Below are 23,620 nucleotides of genomic sequence, written 5' to 3'. Positions count from 1 at the left end.
ATATCACATACGAATGAGTCCCCTGTGGAATTTCCATGGGTTCCGCTAGTTATAATTATTCATTTATACCTACATACACATATTTCATGCTTACGTGAGCATCAGTGTAGGAAAACAATTCCTGCCGGTCGGGTGATCCACATCTGCTTGTAGGAATGCCACCTAATTCACAGCCATCTTTTACATTTTGATGGCAATATTTTTCACTTACCTCGTTGTCTTCTGGTTCAATGAGGTCAATCTTCTCACATGTCTCAGGTTCCGGGTTCGAATCTTGTTGACGTTGGCTGTACACAGCGATCCAGTTCTTATCGTTCCAATTCCCTTTCTTCGTACTATAGTCGACTTTGATCTCAAAAATGTAATCACCTGTTTGATTTTCAAAACGGTAAAGCAAATATGTCAATAGGAGGGAAAATATACTTGAAACCATAACATTACATATGACGTTTTTTTTTTTTTTTCTTTTAATTACTAAGGAGTACCGGGAGTATAATTTACATGTTAGAACTATGCGTAATCATTGCGATTATGAATTTCTTTTTTGAGATGAGGATTGATTCTTCAGACTACTGTTCTCATCTTAAGTGTTATTTTCAAATTCAAAATATGAGTGTGAAAATAACGGTGGAATTTTCATTTCCTGATAGAAAAAGACAAAAGCAATAGCAAATTGGAATCGAGAGAAATTTGGAAGCAAAAGACAGAAGCTGAAGAGATGCTGTGAATCTGGATTCAGATTGGAAATGATGGAAAAAAAAAAAATGGTTCACTGCTCCATATGTCGTGGGACTCAGATGTTTTAAATCTAAGAAAGTAATTTCTCAAATGTATTTCCTTTAAAATAATAGGGTGCTTCTTCGTTATTACAGCGAAATTTGAAAATCGAAATCTTTAAATTTCAAGTAAAACCAATGGTATCTACTTAATTGTCATGTCGCAATAACGAACATATCCAAAAATTACGAAAAACGATGAGGTAGAAAATTAATTATTAATCTAAACAGTTTTCCAAGATAATTAGCGAAAATTAAGTCTTGCTAAAAAAAAAAAAAAAAAAAAAAAAAAACGGAGAGCTCGAATCGTAACAAGGAGGTCATTACTTTCTGAAAAAAATCTTAATCCAATTTAGCACAACTTAATTTCTGCTAGTTGTCTTTGAAAACTCTTTTAATTAATAACTAATTTTCTACCTTATCGTTTTCCATAATTTTTTGGATATGTTCATTACTGTGGCATGGCAATTAAGTAGATAGCATTGGTTCTACTTGAAAGTCAATATTTCGATTTTCGAATTTCGCTCTAATATCAGAGAAGCACCAAATAATCTATGTCACCAATAGTAACGTTTGTTAAGCTATGACTTGGCATCCAGCATTTTTCCCACTCAGCACAGAAATATTTTTACTATTCACAAATCGCTGATCCATTTGGGCCAAATAAAAAATAGGAGGCATTACTTTTGGAGAACCTCCACACACACAAACACACACACACACACACACACACACACACATATATATATATATATATATATATATATATATATATATATATCTATATATATATATATATATATATATATATATATATATAGAGAGAGAGAGAGAGAGAGAGAGAGAAGCTGTAGAAGAAGGAATAGATCACTTCTTCACTAGATTTCAAAATCAATATTGTACTCTATCAAGGAATGAAATGGAAGTGAAGGAGTGATCTATTCCTTCTTCTACAGCTTCTTTCTCACTGAAAACAAATTGCTAGTCTCTTTCTACTCTATATTGTTGCTTTCATGGAAAGTGCTGAAATGAGCCACGGTTTTTAATTGAAATCCAAATATGAACTCTTAAAGTGAAAGGCTATTATCGCCTGAGAAGGTCTTCCGATGTTTATCACTATCGATCGAAACCATAACACGACTAGTGTAGTGACATAAAAATATTTATAAATAAATAAAAAGCACATTTTGCTCTATCTATTATTGAGCACTCATATATAAACCCCGTTAAATTCATTATATACATATATACGCATACATATACATATATATGCATTAGTGATGGGACGATTCCAATAGTTTTCCTGATTCCGATACAATTACCGATTCCGATTCTTTATAAATCTCTAAATATTTAACTATATAGTTGTATGTTTTTTCCGATTACCGTAGAAACACACATGTTAAATGTGCAGATATTTTCCTAAATGTAAAAATATATGTGTGGGGGAAGATCTATCGATTTTAGCTTCACTGGTGGTTTAAAATCAATAAATATTTATCATTTGATCAGTATTACCAGAAATCGAAAATTTTGCTTTAAATAAAATCAAATAAAAAAGACAAAAGAATCGTTTTGGCATCAGAAAATCAGTACAGGTTTTTCTGATTCTGACTCCGATTCCGATACCGTCAAATAGTCCAATTTTTCCGATTCCCGATTTCGATTCCGATTACTCGTCCCAACACTAATATGCATACATATACATATATATGCATATATATATATATATATATATATATATATATAGACATACATATTCATATATATATATATGCATATGTATTGAATGATTACTAGAAAACTTGAATGCCTACCAGAAAAGGTCTGTACATTTTTTACTAACTCAATATTAAAGCGATAAAGGAGAACTTTAATGGAATATTCGAATATCTATGTATCTCATATAGAGATCCAGTGTTAGCTCCATAAAGGGGGCCACCTTGATTTTTGAGAACTTCGACTGAAGTAAAAATAAAACAAAAGTGAGAATATATATATATATATATATATATATATATATATATATATATATATATATTTAATTATTACATCCTCAAGTGTATAAACTTAATTCATTACAAATAATTTCAGTAGACATGGGAATTATTTCCCCTTTAAGCTATAAGAGTTACTTCGCATTTGATTTTCATAGACTAAGACGTATCTGCTCTATGCTTCCCTAAATCTAATATGTGATCAATTTTCGTAACAAGTAAGGGTGTATGGTGTATCTTGAATAGTATGTGACTAAACCCTCTGCCCGGCAATCTGCTTCAATCGGGCAATACCGGGTATATACAGTTAGTGTATGTATATATATATATATATATATATATATATATATATATATATATATATATATATATAACCTCAAGTGTATTAACTTAATTCATTTAAAATTCTTTCAATAGACAGGATAAAAATTATCCGTCCATATCGTCAGATGATTCAAGTTAAAATAAAAATAAACGGAAAGTTATGTTTTTTTTTTTTTTGTGATTACATATGGATATTAAAAGCCACAAGAATGGAAGTAAGAGACAGAAAGGGGAGAAAGGAAAAGGGGCAAAAAAAATGAAAATGAAATTAAAAAATCGGTATAATTATAAAGATAAGACAAGGTAAAAGAGGGGGAAGGAGAAGAAAAGAAAAGAAAAGAAAGAAAGGAAGGAAATAGATAATTGATCGTGTCAAGAAAAGTTTGTTGAGTTCTGGATGATGACCTGCACGTGTCTCAAGGCCGAAATGAAGTTTAAGAGTCAGCAATCGTCTATGGCGACGATGGTGGTGGTGGTGGGGTGGGGAGTGGAAAGAAAGCGTTAAGATACATCTAGTTCAAATGCATATAAACACACACACACACACACACACACATATATATATATAGTCATCCACATACAGAACTGTTTCGCTGTTTAACAGCTCATCAGTGCGGCTAGACAAGCAACTACCTCAAGCCAGGATTGAGACCTGACCGTCTGTACTACAGACAAGGCTCCTAACCATTACGCTAATTGGCAGCTGCTGTGTGAGTCGTGAATTAACGATGTTTTGACATCGTCCGAAATACCTAAACTCCATTTGTTTACACAAAGAGCATCGCTTTAGGTAATTTGTTTGAAGCATTGCTGGTAAACAAATATATGAGAGATTAAGAAAGCCAAGAGCAATGTAGAAAAACTACCGGCTTTCTTAATCTCTCTCATATATATATATATATATATATATATATATATATATGAGAACAAATAGGAAAGGGAAATAAAGTCACAAAAACTATAGATTGGTAAATATAGATTGGTTCATTTATTCAATAAGAGAATACAGACAATTAGTTGGGATATATATATATATATATATATATATATATATATATGTGTATATATATGTATATATGTGTATATATATATGTATATATGTGTATATATATGTATATATGTGTATATATATATGTATATATATGTATATATATATGTATATATGTATATATATATGTATATATATGTATATATGTATATATATATGTATATATATGTATATATATATATATATATATATATATATATATATATATATATGTATATATATTTATATATATGCATATATATATCTATATATATGTATATATATGTATATATATGTATGTATATATATGTATGTATATATATTTATATATATATGTATATGTATATATATGTATATATATATGTATGTATATACACTTGTGCCCGATATTATTCATACCCCCCCTTGAAAATTGAGTTTATTAGGTGTAACTTTGTAATAATTTATTGTTTACGTCCATATTGATACATATTCTTAATAAACCTCTTCTGATCATTTTCGTCATTTTAAAATCTCGGGATACTTGTAATAAAAGAAATATACAGCTATTTATAAAATCTGCAATGTTCAAAAATAATCATACCCCCTTATTTTTTCAGTATTAATCGAGTTTCTGACTGTTTGTTTCCTGTTTGATTCTTATTTTGAATGCTTTTATACAACCTTTGATTAATTTCATTTCGTTTTTTGCATTTTTCAGAAATTAAAATGATATCAACTGAAAACCAATAAAAGAATAAAAATTATTAGAATGGGGAAGAAAAAAGAGCTTAGTAATAATCTTAGGACTAAAATTGTGAAGTCACATAAGGATGGTTTCGGTTACAAGTCAATTTCCAAGAAATTTGAGGTCCCTACAGCAACAGTACAGAGCATCATCAAAAAATTCCAGAGCCACCACACAACAAACAACTTGATTGGTAGAGGAAGGAAAAGGAAACTGTCTGCTAGAGCCACCAGGAATATTGTAAGAAGTGTTAATGCAAATCCAACCACCACTACTAAGGACATTTTTAAAAATCTGGAGTCTTCTGGCATAAAAATATCAAGGCAAACATTGCAAAGGACTCTGCATGAAAATGGTCTGAAAGGAAGAAGACCAAGAAGGACTCCATTGCACACCGGAAAACACCTTGCAGCACGTCTAAAGTTTGCTAGGACCCATGTGAATTCTCAAGAGTCCGTTTTCTCAAGTATTTTGTGGACTGACGAAACAAAAATTGAATTGTTTGGCCATATGGATGCATCTTACGTTTGGAGGAAAAAAGGAGAAGCTTACAACCCAAAGAACACCATACCCACGTGAAACCTGGTGGTGGTAGCCTAATGTTTTGGGGCTCCTTTTCGGCTAGTGGTCCAGGTAGTTTGGTCAAGATAGATGGAACCATGAAGAAGGAGCAATATTTGGAGATACTCCAGAAAAACATTAGACAGGATGCGGAGAAGCTCCATTTAGGACCAAACTGGGTCCTTCAACAGGATAATGATCCAAAACATACTGCCAAAATAGTCAAGAAATGGTTTGAGGATAATCAAATTAATGTTTTGGAATGGCCTAGCTAGAGTCCCGACCTGAACCCTATCGAAAACCTCTGGCACATATTGAAAACTGAGATTAAAAAGCGGAAACCTAGAAATTTGAGGGATTGGAGAACTACTGCATTGAAGAATGGTCAAAAATCAGTGTTGATGCTTGTAAAAACCTTGTTGATAAATATCCAAAACGGTTACAGGCAGTTATTAAGAATAAAGGGCATACTATTGACTATTAGTAAGAGAGGTATGAATAATTTTGAACTAGTGCCATTCTTGTTTTTCTTTGTATAATGTTTCAAACTTGCATAATTTATTTATTTGTTGAGTTTAAATTACATGCTTACGCTTGATTTATTGTTTGAAATCCCTTTGCTATTGTCTACCTTCTGGTTTGAGCAATATTCTTATAGAAATCTCAAAGATCCGAGGGGTATGAATAATATCGGGCACAAGTGTATATATATATATGTATATATATGTATATGCATATAGATTGGTTCATTTATTCAATAAGGGAATACAGACAATTAGTTGGGGGATATATATATATATATATATATATATATATATATATATATATTGCCATTATTGCTTGTATACTATTTTAGTGTTTCATTTTATTTCAGTTGAATTTCTCAGGAATTAAGGGGCCCCTTCCTAGGAACTAAAACTTAGTCCCTATATGAAATACACAGATATTCAAATATTCTATTACAGGTTTCCTTTACAAACACTGAGCTAGTAAAAAAGTTAAGAACATAACTGTCCTCTCCCAAATTGACAGTTTTAATATTTTATAGTAAACATTTCTTGTGGTCTCTTGGGCTTATTGAATTCCAGGACAAGAATTTATCTAGTCTGGTGGAGTGTCCAACTTTGTGCTATTACTTGAGGTAACATCACTTGGAGAAGGAGCAGCATTTCTCATAAAAACCATTGTGATTTAGTGATACCGAGGGGATCTTACAATGAAAATATCTCCATACCAGATTGCCTTGACAAATCCTGATACAGAGACCTTAGACACTCGATTATAGTGTCTAGTAGGCATTCAAGTTCTATAGACTATAAATTATACATCTAATAATGTTGTATTAGGTTGGTACAAAAACAATATCATCTTTTGACATGAAGTTGAATAATACAGCATATTATTATACAGTATTATTATTAATACAGCACCTAATAATTAGTAACAAAAAGAAGAATAGAATGTGGTTTACTCACCCATTTTCCCTTTTGGCATACAAGACTGCAAAAGTAAAAAAAAAAAAGTATGGAAATATTATCTGAATATTTCAGATGAACAACATTCTCATTATTTTACTTATGATTTCCAGACTTTTTGTACAGGCATTTAAAATTGTTGCAGTCTCTAGAAAATTAAATGAAAAATTGTTGCAGACTCTAGAAAATTGAAACTATTACTGCTATAAATCTTAAGAGATGACCGACGAATTTTTATGCTTTCAAGTCCAAATGAACAGCTACAGCATGAATTGGAATACATCCTACTAAAGTCTGATTGTCAGAGCTGTTGAATTTCAAAAATGCAATCTGGACGTTTAGAAGAACGATATGCAATAAAAGTCTGTTTTAAACTTGGTAAAAAATGCAACAGAAACGTATGGAATGCTTCGGACTGCTTTTGGACGATCTTGCATGAATCGAGCATCAGTTTTTGAGTGGCATACAAGATTAAAGGAAGGCAGGGAATCTGTGAGGGATGATGAGAAGTGTAAGGAAGTTAGAAAACCAGAGTTGATTGGCCAAATAAAGAATTTCGTGGATAAAGACCACCGTATGTCTATAGAAACAATAAATGCACAGTTTGATATCAGTGTGGGAATTGTACATGGTTATTGTTGCAGACCCGTGCTAAGGGTTACGAATGAAAGAAACCGCAAGTAGTGTAAAGTGTATAAAATATAATATGTATTTATCATAAAGAATACAGGAGCCACTAAAGTGGTATGAGAGGAACGTGTTTGTAGCATGTGGTTAAGAATGGTATGAATGTCTCCATCTAGTCTCTGAAACCAGTGGTATTTAGAGGACTGGTCGATTCCACTTACGTCTCAAATAGGGGTGATTTGTCCCCCACAACAATTATTCACAAGGAACTGATGATGCGGAAGATTTACGCAAAATTTGTTCCAAGGGTAACTCCGACATTGTCACAGATTATTTGATCAAGATGAACATTAAGACAGTTCCTCACCCTCCGTATAGTCCAGACCTTGCTCCCTGTGACTTTTGGATATTCCCTAAGCTCAAGGAAAACCTAAGAGGCTGTCGTTATGAGGTAATTGAGGAGATAAAAGAGGGTATGATAATGCACAACTGAGAATTGAAAATGTGTTCATGCTGAAGTGCTTTTAAGTCAATTCTGAGTCGTGCTCACTCCACATTCCATCTTAAGATCTTGAAGACTATTCATGTTCGGTTGAGGAGTCCTTCTCTCTGCAAACAGAGGGAATGTTTCTTAGGTTAGAGCGTTATTAACCTCTAGGATCTTCAAAAATTATATAATAACCCTGTTTTATTTTAATTGTTTCCATGTTTTTTGTTGTTGTTGTTGTTGTTTTAGCTTTATTTTAATAATGTACTTTTTCATTGGTTTCCATTTTTAATCGCAAATCCCTCGATTCAGCTTTTTTCTTTTCTCTTCTGTCCCCTTTTTTCATTTTTTAAAATGTGTTTTACTTTACATGTTTTACTTTTACCAGTAACTTAAGAACTTAAATTTTCCTTCATGCCAGTCATGGAATTTTTTCTCTCCTCAAAATTTGAAAACGTCTGGAACCTTTTTAATTTTGTACCTTAATTTTTCTTGCTTGATGAAATCAAATATGATTAAAACGGTCTGCACATCGTAGCAAGATATGACTGTATTTACATAAAAATAATAAAAATGTTAAAAAATATATAATTTACTCTCTTTGATTCAGCGCTATAAACGATCTTTGTTGAAATTCAATTATTCTTTATTTTTGGATATCTTTCTACCTGGAATATATATATATATATATATATATATATATATATATATATATATATATATATATATATATATATATATATAAGAACAAGTATTTAATAAAACATGTTAAAAACACTTTGAAAAAGAGTTAAAAACATTTAATTTTAAAAAGGAAGCACAAAATAAGTGGATAGTCCTATCATAAGCTCTATTTCCTATTTGGTTTTATCGAGCTTTTACATCTGGTTGAGATTACTTTATAAATATTAACTCTTTAATATTTATAATATACTTTAGATTTACCATCTTGGATTATGTTGGTAAACTTAATTGTAATTCTTATTTTATATATATATATATATATATATATATATATATATATATATATATATATATATATATATATATATATATATATATATATACGAGGGGCGTGCAATAAGTAATGCTCCTGACCCACTTCCAGTTGTCTGATCTAGCTGAAATTTTGCATCTGCAATGATTTATATCTCTACGGGTTATGTGGCAAATTACAGCTCTGAACTAATTGTGGTTTCTGTTTTACAGGTGCTTGAACTGAGTCAGCTGTGAAATGGAGCCTGTTGAATGTCGAGCAGTGATCCTGTTTTTGTATTTGAAAGGATGCACACCACAGAAGACTTTTAATGAAATGAAAGAAACTTATGGTGATAATGCCCCATCATATGACCTTGTAAAACGCTGGCATCATGAATTCAAACATGACCGGAAGTCTGTGGAAACAGCTCCCAGACCTGGTCGCCTCCCCCCCCTTCTGCCATTGATGAGGCATCTGTCCATGAAGTCATGAAGTTGAGGCTGCCATTTTGGAAGATCGGCACATTACTATTCGCCAAATAGCCCAAGATGTCAAGATTAGTACAGGGTCTGTAAAAACTATCATTCATGACCATTTGCATATGCATAAGGTGTCTGCCAGATGGATTCCCAGGTTGCTCAAACCATTCCAGAAGCGAGAACGCGTCGAGTGCTCAAGGATGAATTTGGAGATGTGCCAAGAAGATGAATCAAAGTTTTTCAAACAACTAATTACACAGGATGAAACCTGGGTCTATCACTATGATCCAGAGACCAAAGCCCAGTCAATGCAGTGGAAGCACTTGGACTCACCACCCCCAAAGAAGGCAAGGGTGCAGCCCTCCGCTGGCAAGGTCATGCTCACAGTCTTCTGGGACCAGGACGGAGTAGTGATGACAAATTTCCTGGTAAAGGGTACCACAATTACAGGAGCTTATTCTGCTTCACTTTTGAGGAAATTAAGAGAAGCTATCAAAATCAAGAGGCGGGGCAAGATCTGCAAAGGTACCTTTCTCCTGCAGGACGACACTCCGGTCCACAACTCGCATGGTGCTAGATCAGAAGCACGGATATGTGGTTATGAAATCCTTCCACATCCTCCCTGCTCTCCTGACCATGCACCCTCTGACTTTGACCTCTTCCCAGCCATTAAGTTATTTTGAAAGGAAAGCGTTTCCCAGATGATGCAGCCTTGATTTCTGAAGTCACGTCGTGGTTGGAGGACCAACCTGGGGTGTTCTACAAAAACGGCCTCCAGAGCTGCATCAAACGATGGGAGAAATGCATAACTCTGGGTGGTTCCTATGTAGAGAAAGACTAATAACTGTGCCAAGTTTCGCTGCTCTACTGCTATGAGAAGTGGCTCAGGGGCATTACTTATTGCACGCCCCTCGTATATAAATATGTGTGTGTGTGTGTGTGTGTGTGTGTGTGTGTGTGTGTGTGTGTGAAGATATATATATACATGCACATATATGTATATATATATATATATATATATATATATATATACATGTTATATATTATATATATACATATATTAAAATCAGTCCAGAGAGAGAGAGAGAGAGAGAGAGAGAGAGAGACAGAGAGAGACAGAGAGAGAGAGATACGAATGGGTGTATTTGGTGTATGGGGAAACAAAGGGAAACAAAGTGAGAGAATACCTGATAAAATACATAAAATAAAAAAACGTGAATGATTAAAAATGGAGTCTGAAAATACCTGCACAGTCCACATTTCGTAGTAAAGGCCACCTTTTTCCATCAGTTTTTTGTGACTTCCTTGTTCGAACACTCTTCCATCCTGGATGACAGCAATTGTGTCAGCATGTTGAATGTTCATCAAACGGTGTGACGTCATCACCGTCGTCCGACCCATTCGAGCCTGCAGTATAAGAAGATAATGACAAAAGTCTCTATTAGGTTTATATATTTATTATAAGATTAAAAAGTACAAGACCGAAATTAAAAAATGTTGAATTTTTTTCTAACGTTAGTTCCCTCTAGCTTAGCTAATCACTTTCACTGATGTCACTTTACCAAAGCTCTCGTCAATAATATATATACTAGCCGGTATGCTCGACGTTGCCCGGGGTCAAATAAGGAACAACGAATGTTTCATACTTCCAATATTTTAATGTCATCAAAATCGATAAAATTGCTCATTTATCAATTAAATCGATTTAATCTAGTTGGGAATACACCAATCCTCCGAGAGGAAACTTCATATGCCTTCCTACAGTGACTTAGTTCACAAAACATTGTAGTCTACATTGCACTGTAGAGAGCTTACTGTCCATTATATAAAATTATTTTTGTTTAATGGCTTGAATTAAAGTTTAAAAGGCAAGAGTAAAGTGTAATGGCCCAATTCATTTCGGACGAACACTACTGTTGATTTTATATGCCGGAGCCTTCTACTTTTGTGGTGGTAAAACTTCTCAAATGCACTTGTGATGTTAGGTAGTATAAGGGTGTTAAATGCTATCGAAATTAGACTGTTCCCAATTTAATTGGACTTTTCGATTATTGATACTTTTCAGCGGCACTCCGATACAAAACCTATCTAAGAACAATCCCAGATATATATATATATATATATATATATATATATATATATATATATATATATATATATATATATGCACTTAACTTTAACACATTTGTGCATGTTAATAATTTTATCTGATTATCACAAGTGAAGCATCATGTGTGTTTTAGTATGAAACGAAATGGCTGACACTGGATGACTTGAAAGTTATCTGCCCATCTCTCTCCCCCTCTCTCCCTCTCCACCCCTAGAATGTATTCAACATACGAGGAATAAAAAATGAGCAGAATTGAAAAATTAATGATTTTCTTTCTCGCTTTTTTTTTTTTAAATTTTATTTTCTTTCTCAGCTAATCTCCATAGTCTGCATGGTAAGCTCACGGTTGGTGCCAATTTTGCGAAATCTTCTGAAAATCTAGTTTATATATATATTTCTGTGGAAATATGATTTTATCAATTATATTTCACTTTTTATACACACAAATCCTTAGCTCAATGTAATTACAGAGGATATAACAAATAAATGGCAAAGCCTATATTTCAAATCTCATGATGTTGACCATCTTACAATTTATTTCTTTAATTCCGTTGACACTTACAGTTCTTGACAGTAACTGTTTCGCAGCACAAAATTAATTAAATAATAAATAAAATATTTTTTAGTAGTATATATCAAAATTAACAAAATTTATTAATACGAATATTAAAATGTTAGCAACTTTATTTCCAAGTTCAAAATGGCGTAATGTAACAATAAGATAATTTCAACTTCTCTTCCAGTTTTCAGATTTTGTATTTATGCCCAAATGCATTTTCTTTTCTTTTGGTGAATTGATAGTTGCTACTAAATACCTACAGCTACTAGTGTTTCATCCTTTCGGGAATCATCAGTGCAAGGTCTCACGATTAACACCAGTCAATAGATTTGAACCCGGCAACAGAGGCCATCTCTTATATATATATATATATATATATATATATATATATATATATATATATGGAATAACGATTTTAGAGGAAGTACCAGGGGAAAAAAAAAGCTAAGGTCTGACGAGTTTGCTGGATCGTAGATATAGTTTGGCAACTGAAATATGTGTAACTAAGCAGATAAAACGGTAATAAAAAATAACACACACACACACACACACACACACACATATCAGGGTGTTCCAAAAGAAACAGTGCACTGAACACAAGAAAGGATATTTATACATTGAAAATGTTTAAATGTAGTTGAAAATGTTTAAATATATTATCATGTTTGAATGGTGTTTAAATATATAAAATGTTTAAATATAGTCCGCTTATATTAAATATTCTTTTGTTTCAGGGACCATTTGAAAATGGTGCTTACCTTACAAGAAAGGATATTTATTATTGAAAATGTTTTCCGAGATGGTGGCAAATTCACAAAAGAAGTGCAAGAGTCATTTCAAGAAAAATTTGGTGCAGAACGTTTGCCGCATCGAAATTGTTTCCGCTTTGTTGCATAAGTTCAAAGAAACTGGAAGTGTTCAAGACAAACCCAAAAGTGGCCGCCCAAAAGTCGTTACAGATACATTATTACAGAATGTTACCAACAAACTTCAGAGGAGCCCACAAAAGTCTTTGAGGCGTTTGTGTCAAGAAACTAGGATATCTCTAACATCAACTCACCGAGCAGTGCATCAACTTAAATTCTTTCCATATAAAGTGCATGTTGTTCATGAACTGAAGCCTCAGGATTCAGAAAAATGCGTACTCTTCTGTCGGTGGTTTGAAAATTTTATTCTAGAGAAAGGTGAAAACATTTTAAACCATACATTCTTCAGTGATGAAACATGGTTTCATTTGTCCGGGTACATGAACAGTCAGAACTCTAGAGTGTGGTCTACAATAAATCCTCATGCTCTGTTTCAGAAGCCACTCCACGATCAAAAAGTTGGTGTTTGGTGTGCTTTGTCAAGGCGGCGTATAATTGGACCTATCTTTTTTGAAAACACCATCACATCTGAGTGTTACATTCATAACATCCTGGAGCCATTTTTTGATCAACTGACGGAGCAAGAAAAGCAACAAGGCTGGTTCCAGCAAGATGGTGCAACTGCACATACGGCTCGTGTCAGTATGGCTGCAGTTGGTGATGTCTTTGGGGATCGTGTGATCTCTCGTGGTTTGTGGCCACCTCGATCACCGGATTTAACACCTCCTGACTTTTATTTGTGGGGCAAATTGAAAGGCTCAGTGTATGCAGACAATCCTCGAACTACGGATGAACTGAAGCAGAGAATAACAAGTGTTATTCAAAACATCAAACCTGATGAACTTGAGTGTGTTTTTCAAAACATGCAGCGTCGCACTCGTTTATGTCTGCAGGTGAATGGCGCACACTTTCAACAGTTATTGTAGATCATATCTTACTGCACGAGTCAATCCTCAATCGTACTTTAGTTGATAAGGTATTGGATTTGTGAGTATTTGCAATAAATAGTATGTTTCTGTGAGTTTTGTTTCTTTGGGTTATAAGCATATTCCTACTGCATTGTTTCTTTTGGAGCACCCTGTATATATATTTGGTAAAACTGGTAATTAGTAAAACCTGAAGAGAGTGCTCAATACTATTGCAGAGCAAATATGTGTTTTATTTTTTTATTACCGTTTTATCTGTTTGGTTACATATGTTTCGGATGTTGGACCGTGTTTACGATCTAACAGCCTTGTCAGACCTTACAGAAATGGTCCATTTTTATACACACACACACACACACACACACACACACACACACACACACACACACACACACACACACATATATATATAAACAAACATTTTTTAATATATTAAAATATATCAAAATTCAATAAAAATTCAAGTAAGATTTTATTGACTCAATTAATTAAGCTTTATGATTATCAGTTTTTATAATCGAGCAAATAATATTTTCAAAAAGTAAAGACAATAAAAATAAAAAATAACAGCTTCATATTGTGTATTTCCATATTCGTTACATTTGTTTTGTGACCATTCGGACAATCTCAAACATTATGTCATTCAAGAATATTAAAAAATCACCGTATTTCGTCGTCTGAAGAGTGGCTATTTTGGAATATTTTTGAATGGCATAATGTTTGAAATTATCTGAAGGATTACAAAACAATTGTAACGAATATGAAAATACAACTTTTTTTTTACATATGAATCGTGGAATTGCATTTATCTGCAAAAGATCTAGCTAATTTGCATAAACTTTTGAACATTCATTTTAATTAATTCCCTATTGGTTTTTTCGGCTTTCTTATGAGATGATCATTTTGAGTTAACTATTACGTGTAATTATAATCATGCAGATATTCTACATGATTTATACTTGCATAATACAAAAAGGTTATAGTAAACACAAACCTGCATATATATATCTGTTTAAAAAATTTTGCCTACCAAGCTCTTCTGTCAGTTTTTCGTCTACAGACATAAAACTTTATATATAGGGTATTTGCACCCATGCGAAATTTTATATTTTGATTTTAGCCAGGGAAAATCTGTGCAAAATTATGAAAATTAAATAAATGGAATTTGCCAGGTGAAGGCTGAATAACAGCATTATGAATATGCATGCGTAACGTAATAGCTATGTGTTCATGTTTTAATTTTTGCATTGCAACAAACATGTCTTCATAGTTCAAGCATTAGCGTCAAAGGAAAAAGTAAATCGCAAGGTAAACGTTTTGGTTTCGGTTCTTGGTGGTGGGGCACAAGTCATTTTTAAAAAAACTTTTTAAATCATTACTATATTGGTTCCAATATAATATAAATACAAAATCTGCATTAATATAATAAAATATCATAGCTAAGCGTATTTTACGACCGGGCAATGCCGGGTAGCCTGCTAGTATATATATTACATTATTTTATTTTGTTATTTTTTATATATGCATGTGTACATGCGTTTATGCATTTGTATATGTGCATGCGTACAATTATAATTATGCATTAATTTATCAAACCATTACTTATGATCAGTAAACGCCCTCACTCATTTAGCTTCTTTGCAAAGTTAAAATAAATGAAACTGAATTATTGTCTTTACTCAATTATGTTCCTGTTTGGGTCAAATTGACCTCAACTGACCTATATTTATCTGTTCTAAAAATAGATTTAAAAAGATAATTCCCTATCTGCTCCCTTTCCCACTTTCTTAGTCTCCTCCTCTCTCTCAACTATGTCTATGTCTCTTTCTCTCCTCTTTTTCCACTTCTTAATATTCTTTCTTCCTCTTCTCTGTTCTTATTTCTCTTTTTCATTTTTCCTCTTTTTTTTTCTTACCATGGCTTAAATTAAGGTTTAAAATGAAAACCTTGAGTATAATGGTTTCTTTTTCAATTTCAATGTGAATCTCCACTTTAACACTTCCATTTGCCTTATCCTTTACTTTAAAAAAAAAAAAAAAACGAACTTCGCTTCTCCATGATGTTTTGTTTTTTTTGCTGGAAGCTGTACTTTACCCTGGACATTTATAATTTTGTTTTCTTATGGATTAACAATGGATTTTCAATGGACGCATTTCGAATTTACCCTGTTCTTGATTTTCCCGTCTTTCTCATTGGATTTTTTCCATATCCTTTTTCTCCCTTTTTCCCGTTTCCTGCATTTTTAATCTCATTGAAACCCTATAAACTGTCACTAACTGTTAAATAACTTTTTTGATTCAAGTATGATTAATTTCATATTTTTAGTTTCTTTTAATGCATTAACCTATATTTATTGAATAGAGAAGAATTGCATTTTTCGAAACTCCATGGAATAAGGTTTTTTCTTTTTTAATTGTACTCTTTGTCGAATAATTAAAATTTTGTATACCTTCCTTACAGGCTTCCCCGCAGGGACTTAGTCAACAATACATTGTAATCTACATTGCACTGTAGAGAACCTACTCTTGATTTTTTATCATATTATTTTATATAAACCTTATAATGCTTTTTTTTTATATTGAATATTCTATTTATTGTATATTTTGACAAACTTCTTTACTCTGGTGAGGAGAATTGCATTTTTCGAAACTCCATGGAATAATGTTTTTCTTGTTTAATTGTACTCTTTGTCGGATAATTAAAATTTTGTATACCTTCCTTACAGGTTTATAATGATTTTTTATAATTTGAATACATTTTCAATAACATGATTTTCATTATATATATATATATATATATATATATATATATATATATAATGAAATGAAAATGGTACGGGCTATGCTTGGTACGATGGATATAAATATTAGTTGATAGAATTACCTTTTCGATGGCTTCCAACACGGGTCCCTTATTGGCTTCGTCCAAAAAGGAAGTCACTTCATCCAACAATAGGATTTGGGGATTACGCACCAAAGCCCTGGCGATGGAAATTCGTAATTTTTCATCTTCTTTCAAATGACTTCCACCTTCGCCAACCATTGTATTGTAACCCTAAAAAAGGTTTTAAAAAATAGATAAATAATATACTTTTATCGCAAAGTAACAATGTTACCGGAAACAAAAATCCGGTGAATATAACCAATAGGATAGTTTTATTTACTTCATGGGAAATAATCACATTTATTTATAAAAAGTAGCAGGGAGACTCTGTTAATGTAGACATTGGTTACCTCCCTTGCTTCAGTTACATGGTTACCTCCCTTGCTTGTGGTGATATAAATAGGAGTCGGCCATCTTGGTTTAGTCAGTTCGTTCGTACAGTTTAGACAGACTACAAGTGTCTCAACAAATGGTAGCAGAGATATCCCTCTGTGTGCGACAAAACGAAAAAAAAAAAAAAAAAAAAAATTTTTTTTTTTTTTTTTGTACAGCTTGTCTGTAGCACTAGACAGATCGGATATCGGATATGGCAACTTCGAACAAACAACCTCCATTGTTGGAGGGGGAGGATGTTTACGAGAACTGGAAACAAGACGTTGAAATGTGGTCGTTGTTCACGGATCTTTCTGAGGAAAAAAAAGGGCCAGCAGTGTTTTTGACGCTACCACCGAATATTAGAGAATGTGTCCGTGAATTGCCAACAAGTGACATCGGCGGACGAGATGGCTTGAAGATCTTAATAAAGAAACTGGATGACATATATTTAAAGGATGAACACACGTGCGCTTACATGACTTTTAAGGAATTTTACACTTATAAAAGATCGTCAGGTACCAGTATAAATGACTTTCTTGTTCGTTATGAGTTTTTGTACCAAAGATTAAAAAAATTCTACATTATTCTACCGGAAGGGGTGCAAGCTTTTCTTGTTTTGAACGCGGTTAACATATCGGAAGAGAACGAAAAATTAGCGCGGACAACGTGTTCTGTTTTGACGTATCAAAACATGAAGGAATCGATAAAGAAAGTATTTGGTGACATTTATCGTGATGAAAATGTACCGGCAGTGAAATCAGAGCCCGAAATCGTCAACTATAATTATTCTAAACCGGGTAACAACAAAAGGCGTTTTCGTCGAGGACAATCTAATCCATGTGACCGAAGTGGAAACGTGTTGTTGTGTTACAAATGTCAGTCTCCGAACCATCTAATTAGAGAGTGTCCTAGAAATACGCCCAGGTTTACGGAAGCGACAGAACAAATACACATTACGTTGTTCATTCAAGAAAATATTTATTTGAACAGTACAAATGAAAAAATCTCAAATCTTGTAAAGGAAACATTTGGAATGGCAGTCTTGGATTCTGCTTGTACTCGCACACTGGCTGGCGAAGTGTGGCTAGATGTTTATTTAGATACTTTAAATGAAAGTGACCTGCAACTAGTGAAGTATACGAACTCAGACCGGAGTTTTTGTTTTGGTGATGGAGTGGCTGTCACAGCAATTAAAGTTGCTAAATTTCCGGTTACACTCGGAGGTATAAGAGTTTATATCGAAGCAGATATTGTGAAAAACGACTTGCCTCTTCTATTAAGTCACAAATCAATGAAGACAGCAGGAATAGTGCTAGATTTCCGGAAAGATATGTGCTGGATTTTTGATAAATGTATTGAACTAAAGATCACAACTTCAGGGCACTATTGTCTCCCCTTAACAAATAAGTTGTTGGATCATAGTGGTACTAAGAACATTGTATTACATGTTCAGAATTTTGGTCAGTGTTCTTTCACAGAAAAAAAAAAAAAGCAGAAAAACTTCATCGACAGTTTGCTCATGCCTCGAAGGAAAAACTTGTTTCTTTGGTTAAAAAAAGTGGCAAATTCAATGACAAGGAATTTATAAAGGCGATTGAGTTGGTTTGTGAAAACTGTCAAATTTGCCTTAGATTTAAAAAAGCTCCACTGCGACCGGTTGTGGGATTGCCTCTTGGCAATAGATTTAATCACACAGTTTGCATGGATTTGAAAGAGTTCATCCACAATGAGGTGTGGATACTACATCTCATTGATGCCGCTACCAGGTATTCAGCGGCAACATTGATCAAAACAAAGAAGAAGGAGGAGATCATCAAAAACATCTTTATGATGTGGATTACCTATTTCGGATCTCCTGTTCGTTTTCTGAGTGATAATGGGGGTGAATTCAACAACGAACACTATAGACAGATGAATGAAAAACTCAACATAGAGACCTGTACTACTGCCGCAAAAAGTCCATTCAGCAACGGTACTGTAGAACGTCATAATTTGATAGTTGCTGAGGCAATGAAAAAAACAATTGACGATGAGAAGTGTGAACCTGAAATTGCCTTGGCATGGGCTATTTGTGCAAAAAATGCCCTCCTCAATTACTCTGGACACAGTCCAAATGAACTTGTATTCGGTTTCAATGTAAATACACCCTCAATTCTGACAGACCAGTTACCTGCTATGGAGTCCTCTACTACAAGTGACATGGTGAGAAAAAATTTAAATGCTCTCCATAGTGCAAGGAGAAACTTTTTGGAAGCTGAGTCCAGTGAGAGAATTAGGAGAGCTCTCAGGTCTAATGTCAGAACTTATGCTGATGAAGATTATGCTACCGGAGACCAAATCTATTATCGGAGGCAGGGTTTTAAAGGATGGCGTGGTCCAGCAAAAGTGTTAGGCAGAGAAGGCCAGTTTGTCTTAATCAGACATGGCGGAGCATTTTATAGGATGCATCCGTGCCAATTGATGAAAGTGAATAAAAACAACGAAAAAAGAACAAAAAAAGCTGAAATGCTGGGAAACACTACAGAAGGGAAGAATGAATACCTTTCAGTTGAGGAGGAGGAGTTGCAGAATCAAGTGGTAGAAAGTGAAGATATAGACAGAGAAGAAGTTGTTGATAGTTCTACCAGTTTAAGAGATAAGACTGAAAAACCTGGCCGAAATAAGACCATAACTTATAAAATAAATGGAAGTGGGGAGTGGAAGAAAGGAAAGGTTATGTCAGTACAGCCTAAATCAACTGGCAAATATAGTCATTGGATCAATATAGAACCTGAGGATGAACACGAGGATCAAGTTTGTATCAACTGGAATCATATTGATCATTGGAGAGAAGTGCCCCAATATACTGAACAGGAAAATGTAGTCCTGCTCACCGCTGAACAAGAGCAGTCGAAAGCTGTAATGGATGCCAAGCATAAAGAAATAAAAAACATGAACACCTATGAAGTATTTGAATGTGTGCCATACACAGGTCAAAAAACAATATCCACAAGATGGGTGATTACTGAAAAATTCAAGAATAATCAGAAAACAATGAAAGCTCGCCTTGTAGCACGAGGCTATGAAGAAAATAGTAATCTGAAAACGGACTCCCCAACATGTAGCCGTGAAGCTATGCGAATGGTCATGCTAACCGCATCAATAAAGAATTGGATGCTGCAGACCATAGATTTTACCTCAGCCTTTTTGCAAGGTGGTATTTTAGAGAGAGATGTGTACCTGAGGCCACCATCTGATGTTTGTCCTAAATCTCAAGTGTGGAAATTAAAAAGATGCATCTATGGATTGAATGATGCTCCACGGGCATGGTACAAGAGAGTTACTCAGGCTTTGATTGAATTAAAAGGAGTAGCAAGTGCTTATGATAATGCATTGTTTTTGTGGCATGATATTAAAGGAAATTTGACTGGAATTCTTGCTATGCACGTGGATGATTTTGTTTTCTGTGGAAACACAGAGTTTGAAAGGGATGTGATTGCAACATTGAAAGAAAAATTTAAGGTGGGATCTCATGAAAGTGGAACATTCAAATATGTTGGACTGAATGTTAATCAACAGGAAAATGGGATCACTGTAGAACAAGATCTATATGTATCTTCCATATCTCCAATAGAAATAAGCAAAGGGAGGATACTGAGGAAAAATGATGAACTGAATGAAGAAGAAAAGCATGAGTTGAAGAGACTTGCAGGTCAGATGATGTGGGTTTCAACTCAAACACGCCCTGATATAGCTTTTGATGTGTGTAAAATGAGCAACACTGGAAAGCATCCCAAAGTAAAAGCCTTATTTGAGGCGAATAAAGCCTTATCAAAATTGAAATCCAAGAAGGGTTCTATAACATTTCCAAAATTGGGAAAGCCCTCAGATTTACACATTTTGTGTTATACTGATGCCTCTTATGCCAGTCTGGAAGATGGATCTTCACAGGGTGGTTTTGTTGTCTTTATTGGAGGAAGTACTGACAAAATGGCCCCCATGTGTTGGGCGTCAAAGAAATTGGACAGAGTGACAAAAAGCCCATTGGCCTCAGAGACTCTTGCTCTGAATGAGGGAGCTGATGCTGGTGTTTTGACTGCGGTTATGATACAAGAGGTATTTCAGTTATCTAAATTGCCAGACGTTCTCTGCAAGACAGATAATGCATCACTTGTGGAGACATTGAATTCCAACAATCTGGTAAGCGATCGACGATTGAGAATAGATGTAGCAAGGCTGAAGGAAATGAAGAGTAGAGGAGAGATACAGATAGAATGGATCAAGGGTTGTGATCAGGTCTCTGATTGTTTGACCAAGGCAGGAGCTTCGTCTGAGCTTCTAAGGGACTTGTTAAATCAGAAATAAATTATTCACTTGAGGACAGCAGCAATGTTAATGTAGACATTGGTTACCTCCCTTGCTTCAGTTACATGGTTACCTCCCTTGCTTGTGGTGATATAAATAGGAGTCGGCCATCTTGGTTTAGTCAGTTCGTTCGTACAGTTTAGACAGACTACAAGTGTCTCAACAGACTCGACGTCGATGTACTGATGATCAACAAAAGTTTTATACACTCATATTTTTATCATCATCGAAATCAGTGAAATCGTCCATTTTTCAATCAAATCGATTGATTGCCTGCTCTAGTTAGGGACCCATCACGGTGCACCAGAAAAAAGCTTCACATGCTTCCCCGCAGGGACTTAGTCAACAATACATTGTAATCTACATTGCACTGTAGAGAACCTACTGTTGATTCTTTATACAATTATTTTATATAAAATAGCTTGAATTAAAGTTTAAAATGAAAAGCTCAAATATAATGGTTCATGGTGCTTTAAATAGAAATATTAATTTCAAACGCACCTCTGTCATATTGAAGAACCTACTGGTGATTTTATATACCGGACCTTTCTGCGTGTGTGGTGATACTGCTGACTTCTCAAATACACTTATGATGTTAGGCTGTATAAGATGTTAAGTTTAGTCAAAATTGTCTGTTACTTCTTTCATCGGGTTTTTTTTTAATTATCAATTATTGATACTTATCGAAAACATTCCTATCTAAAGCCTGTATAAAAACACTGCCAGATACATAAAATGCATTTGTGTGAAATTTCATAAAAATTGGTCCAGCCGTTTCAGATTCCATAGGGAAAGAACTCACACACACACAGACAAAATTATAAACCTTACATAGATAACTGAAGCACCAAGCTTAAAGTTAAAAAAAAAAAGATAAGTTCAAAGTATGATATTTGAAAGGTCATTTTCGGCCAAAGAGTATACAGATGTAATCATAGTCAGGCCCATCCAGTGAAACGACAATGGCTGAATGAACGCCCTTCTCAATACATTTTGTTTAGTTCGTATCACAAAAACTTTTAATTTTCATTCTTTTTCGCCAAAGGAAACAATTGGGCAAGTTTCACCGATAATTTTTAATACGTCTTGCATTTTCTTTTATAGTTAATTAGGGTTGGACATTTTTATTTTTTCAAAATCTCAGCATTAGTAGTAGTAGTAGTAGTATCGTATGGGTTAGATATCTATACCACTATTTTTTAGCCAGTCTGAGAAATTGTCTTCAGATATATGGGCTGTTGCAAAACCTCCTTCCAGTGAGAGGTCCCTTAGTCTTTGACAGACTATGGATACCCACGAAGGGGCGCCTGCATGTGAAATTTTTGTGGCAGGAGGTGCGCAATATCCAACCAGACCTCTCCTGAGTCGACATTGTTAAATACCAGTGGCAAGTGAAGTGTATGTACAGGACAACTGGAACCAAATGTGGAGATAAGCGGAGAGCACATACAGCGTCTAGAATTCCCAAATGGTTACGCATCTGGTACTAGCCAGACTCAATGTTGCTTAACTTTGGTGATCTGACAAGAAGTGGTGTGTCAACGCGGTTATGCCTTCCAGTAGAGTGGACAATATAGGATCAGATGGTCTATATTCTGAGGAGCTTCCTTGCACTTTGGGCAAATTGGGGGAGTCAAAAAAAAAAAAGACTGTTTCAAGTGATCCCAAATGCTTATACGATAACAACCGAAATGAATGTGGATTGACGATTTGGTCTGAGAAGAAGCAACCCATAGAATTCCTGTATGTACATCTCCCTCCTAACAACCAAACATCCACAACCGTCACCGACAATAAAGATATAATGTTATATTTTTATATATCAGCGTGTTGTGTCCTTCTTTTAAACACAACAGAAATTCAACAGATACACCCGAAGAAGGTCAGAGGTTACATTGATCAAAACGTTGTGAAGATATTACTGAAGATGAGAACAGTAGTCACAATAATTCAAATAATACGAATAATCAATTCTCATCTCAAAGATTAAGAAAAACAAGCCGCGCGTGCATGGTCCCCCACTGGTGCTGCATGTGAGATGATGCCACAAAAAATAGTGAAGAAATGATGAATGTGAGAAGTGTGAAGGGCCAACACT

The 23,620-nt window shown here is 34.2% G+C and overlaps 1 protein-coding gene across 2 annotated transcripts in view; it reads right to left on the bottom strand.

Annotated features, from left to right (window-relative positions):
* LOC145263805 (ATP-dependent translocase ABCB1-like) overlaps positions 1-23,620 on the bottom strand; it is a 218,656-nt gene that overhangs the window by 68,212 nt on the left and 126,824 nt on the right. For both annotated transcript variants that reach the window (XM_080120869.1, XM_080120870.1), the window contains exons 12-15: positions 16,804-16,974; positions 10,705-10,866; positions 6,888-6,912; positions 212-369 (exon numbers count right to left, since the gene is read on the bottom strand). In XM_080120869.1, the coding sequence (XP_079976995.1) occupies positions 212-369; positions 6,888-6,912; positions 10,705-10,866; positions 16,804-16,974 (516 nt within the window). The remainder of the gene's footprint in view (positions 1-211; positions 370-6,887; positions 6,913-10,704; positions 10,867-16,803; positions 16,975-23,620) is intronic.

This window comes from Euprymna scolopes, chromosome 39 (assembly GCF_053919585.1).
Source record: "Euprymna scolopes isolate OS-2025 chromosome 39, ASM5391958v1, whole genome shotgun sequence".
Taxonomy (NCBI): domain Eukaryota; kingdom Metazoa; phylum Mollusca; class Cephalopoda; order Sepiida; family Sepiolidae; genus Euprymna; species Euprymna scolopes.
Note: the sequence above shows the minus strand (reverse complement) of the source record. Positions and strands in the feature narration are given on the sequence as shown.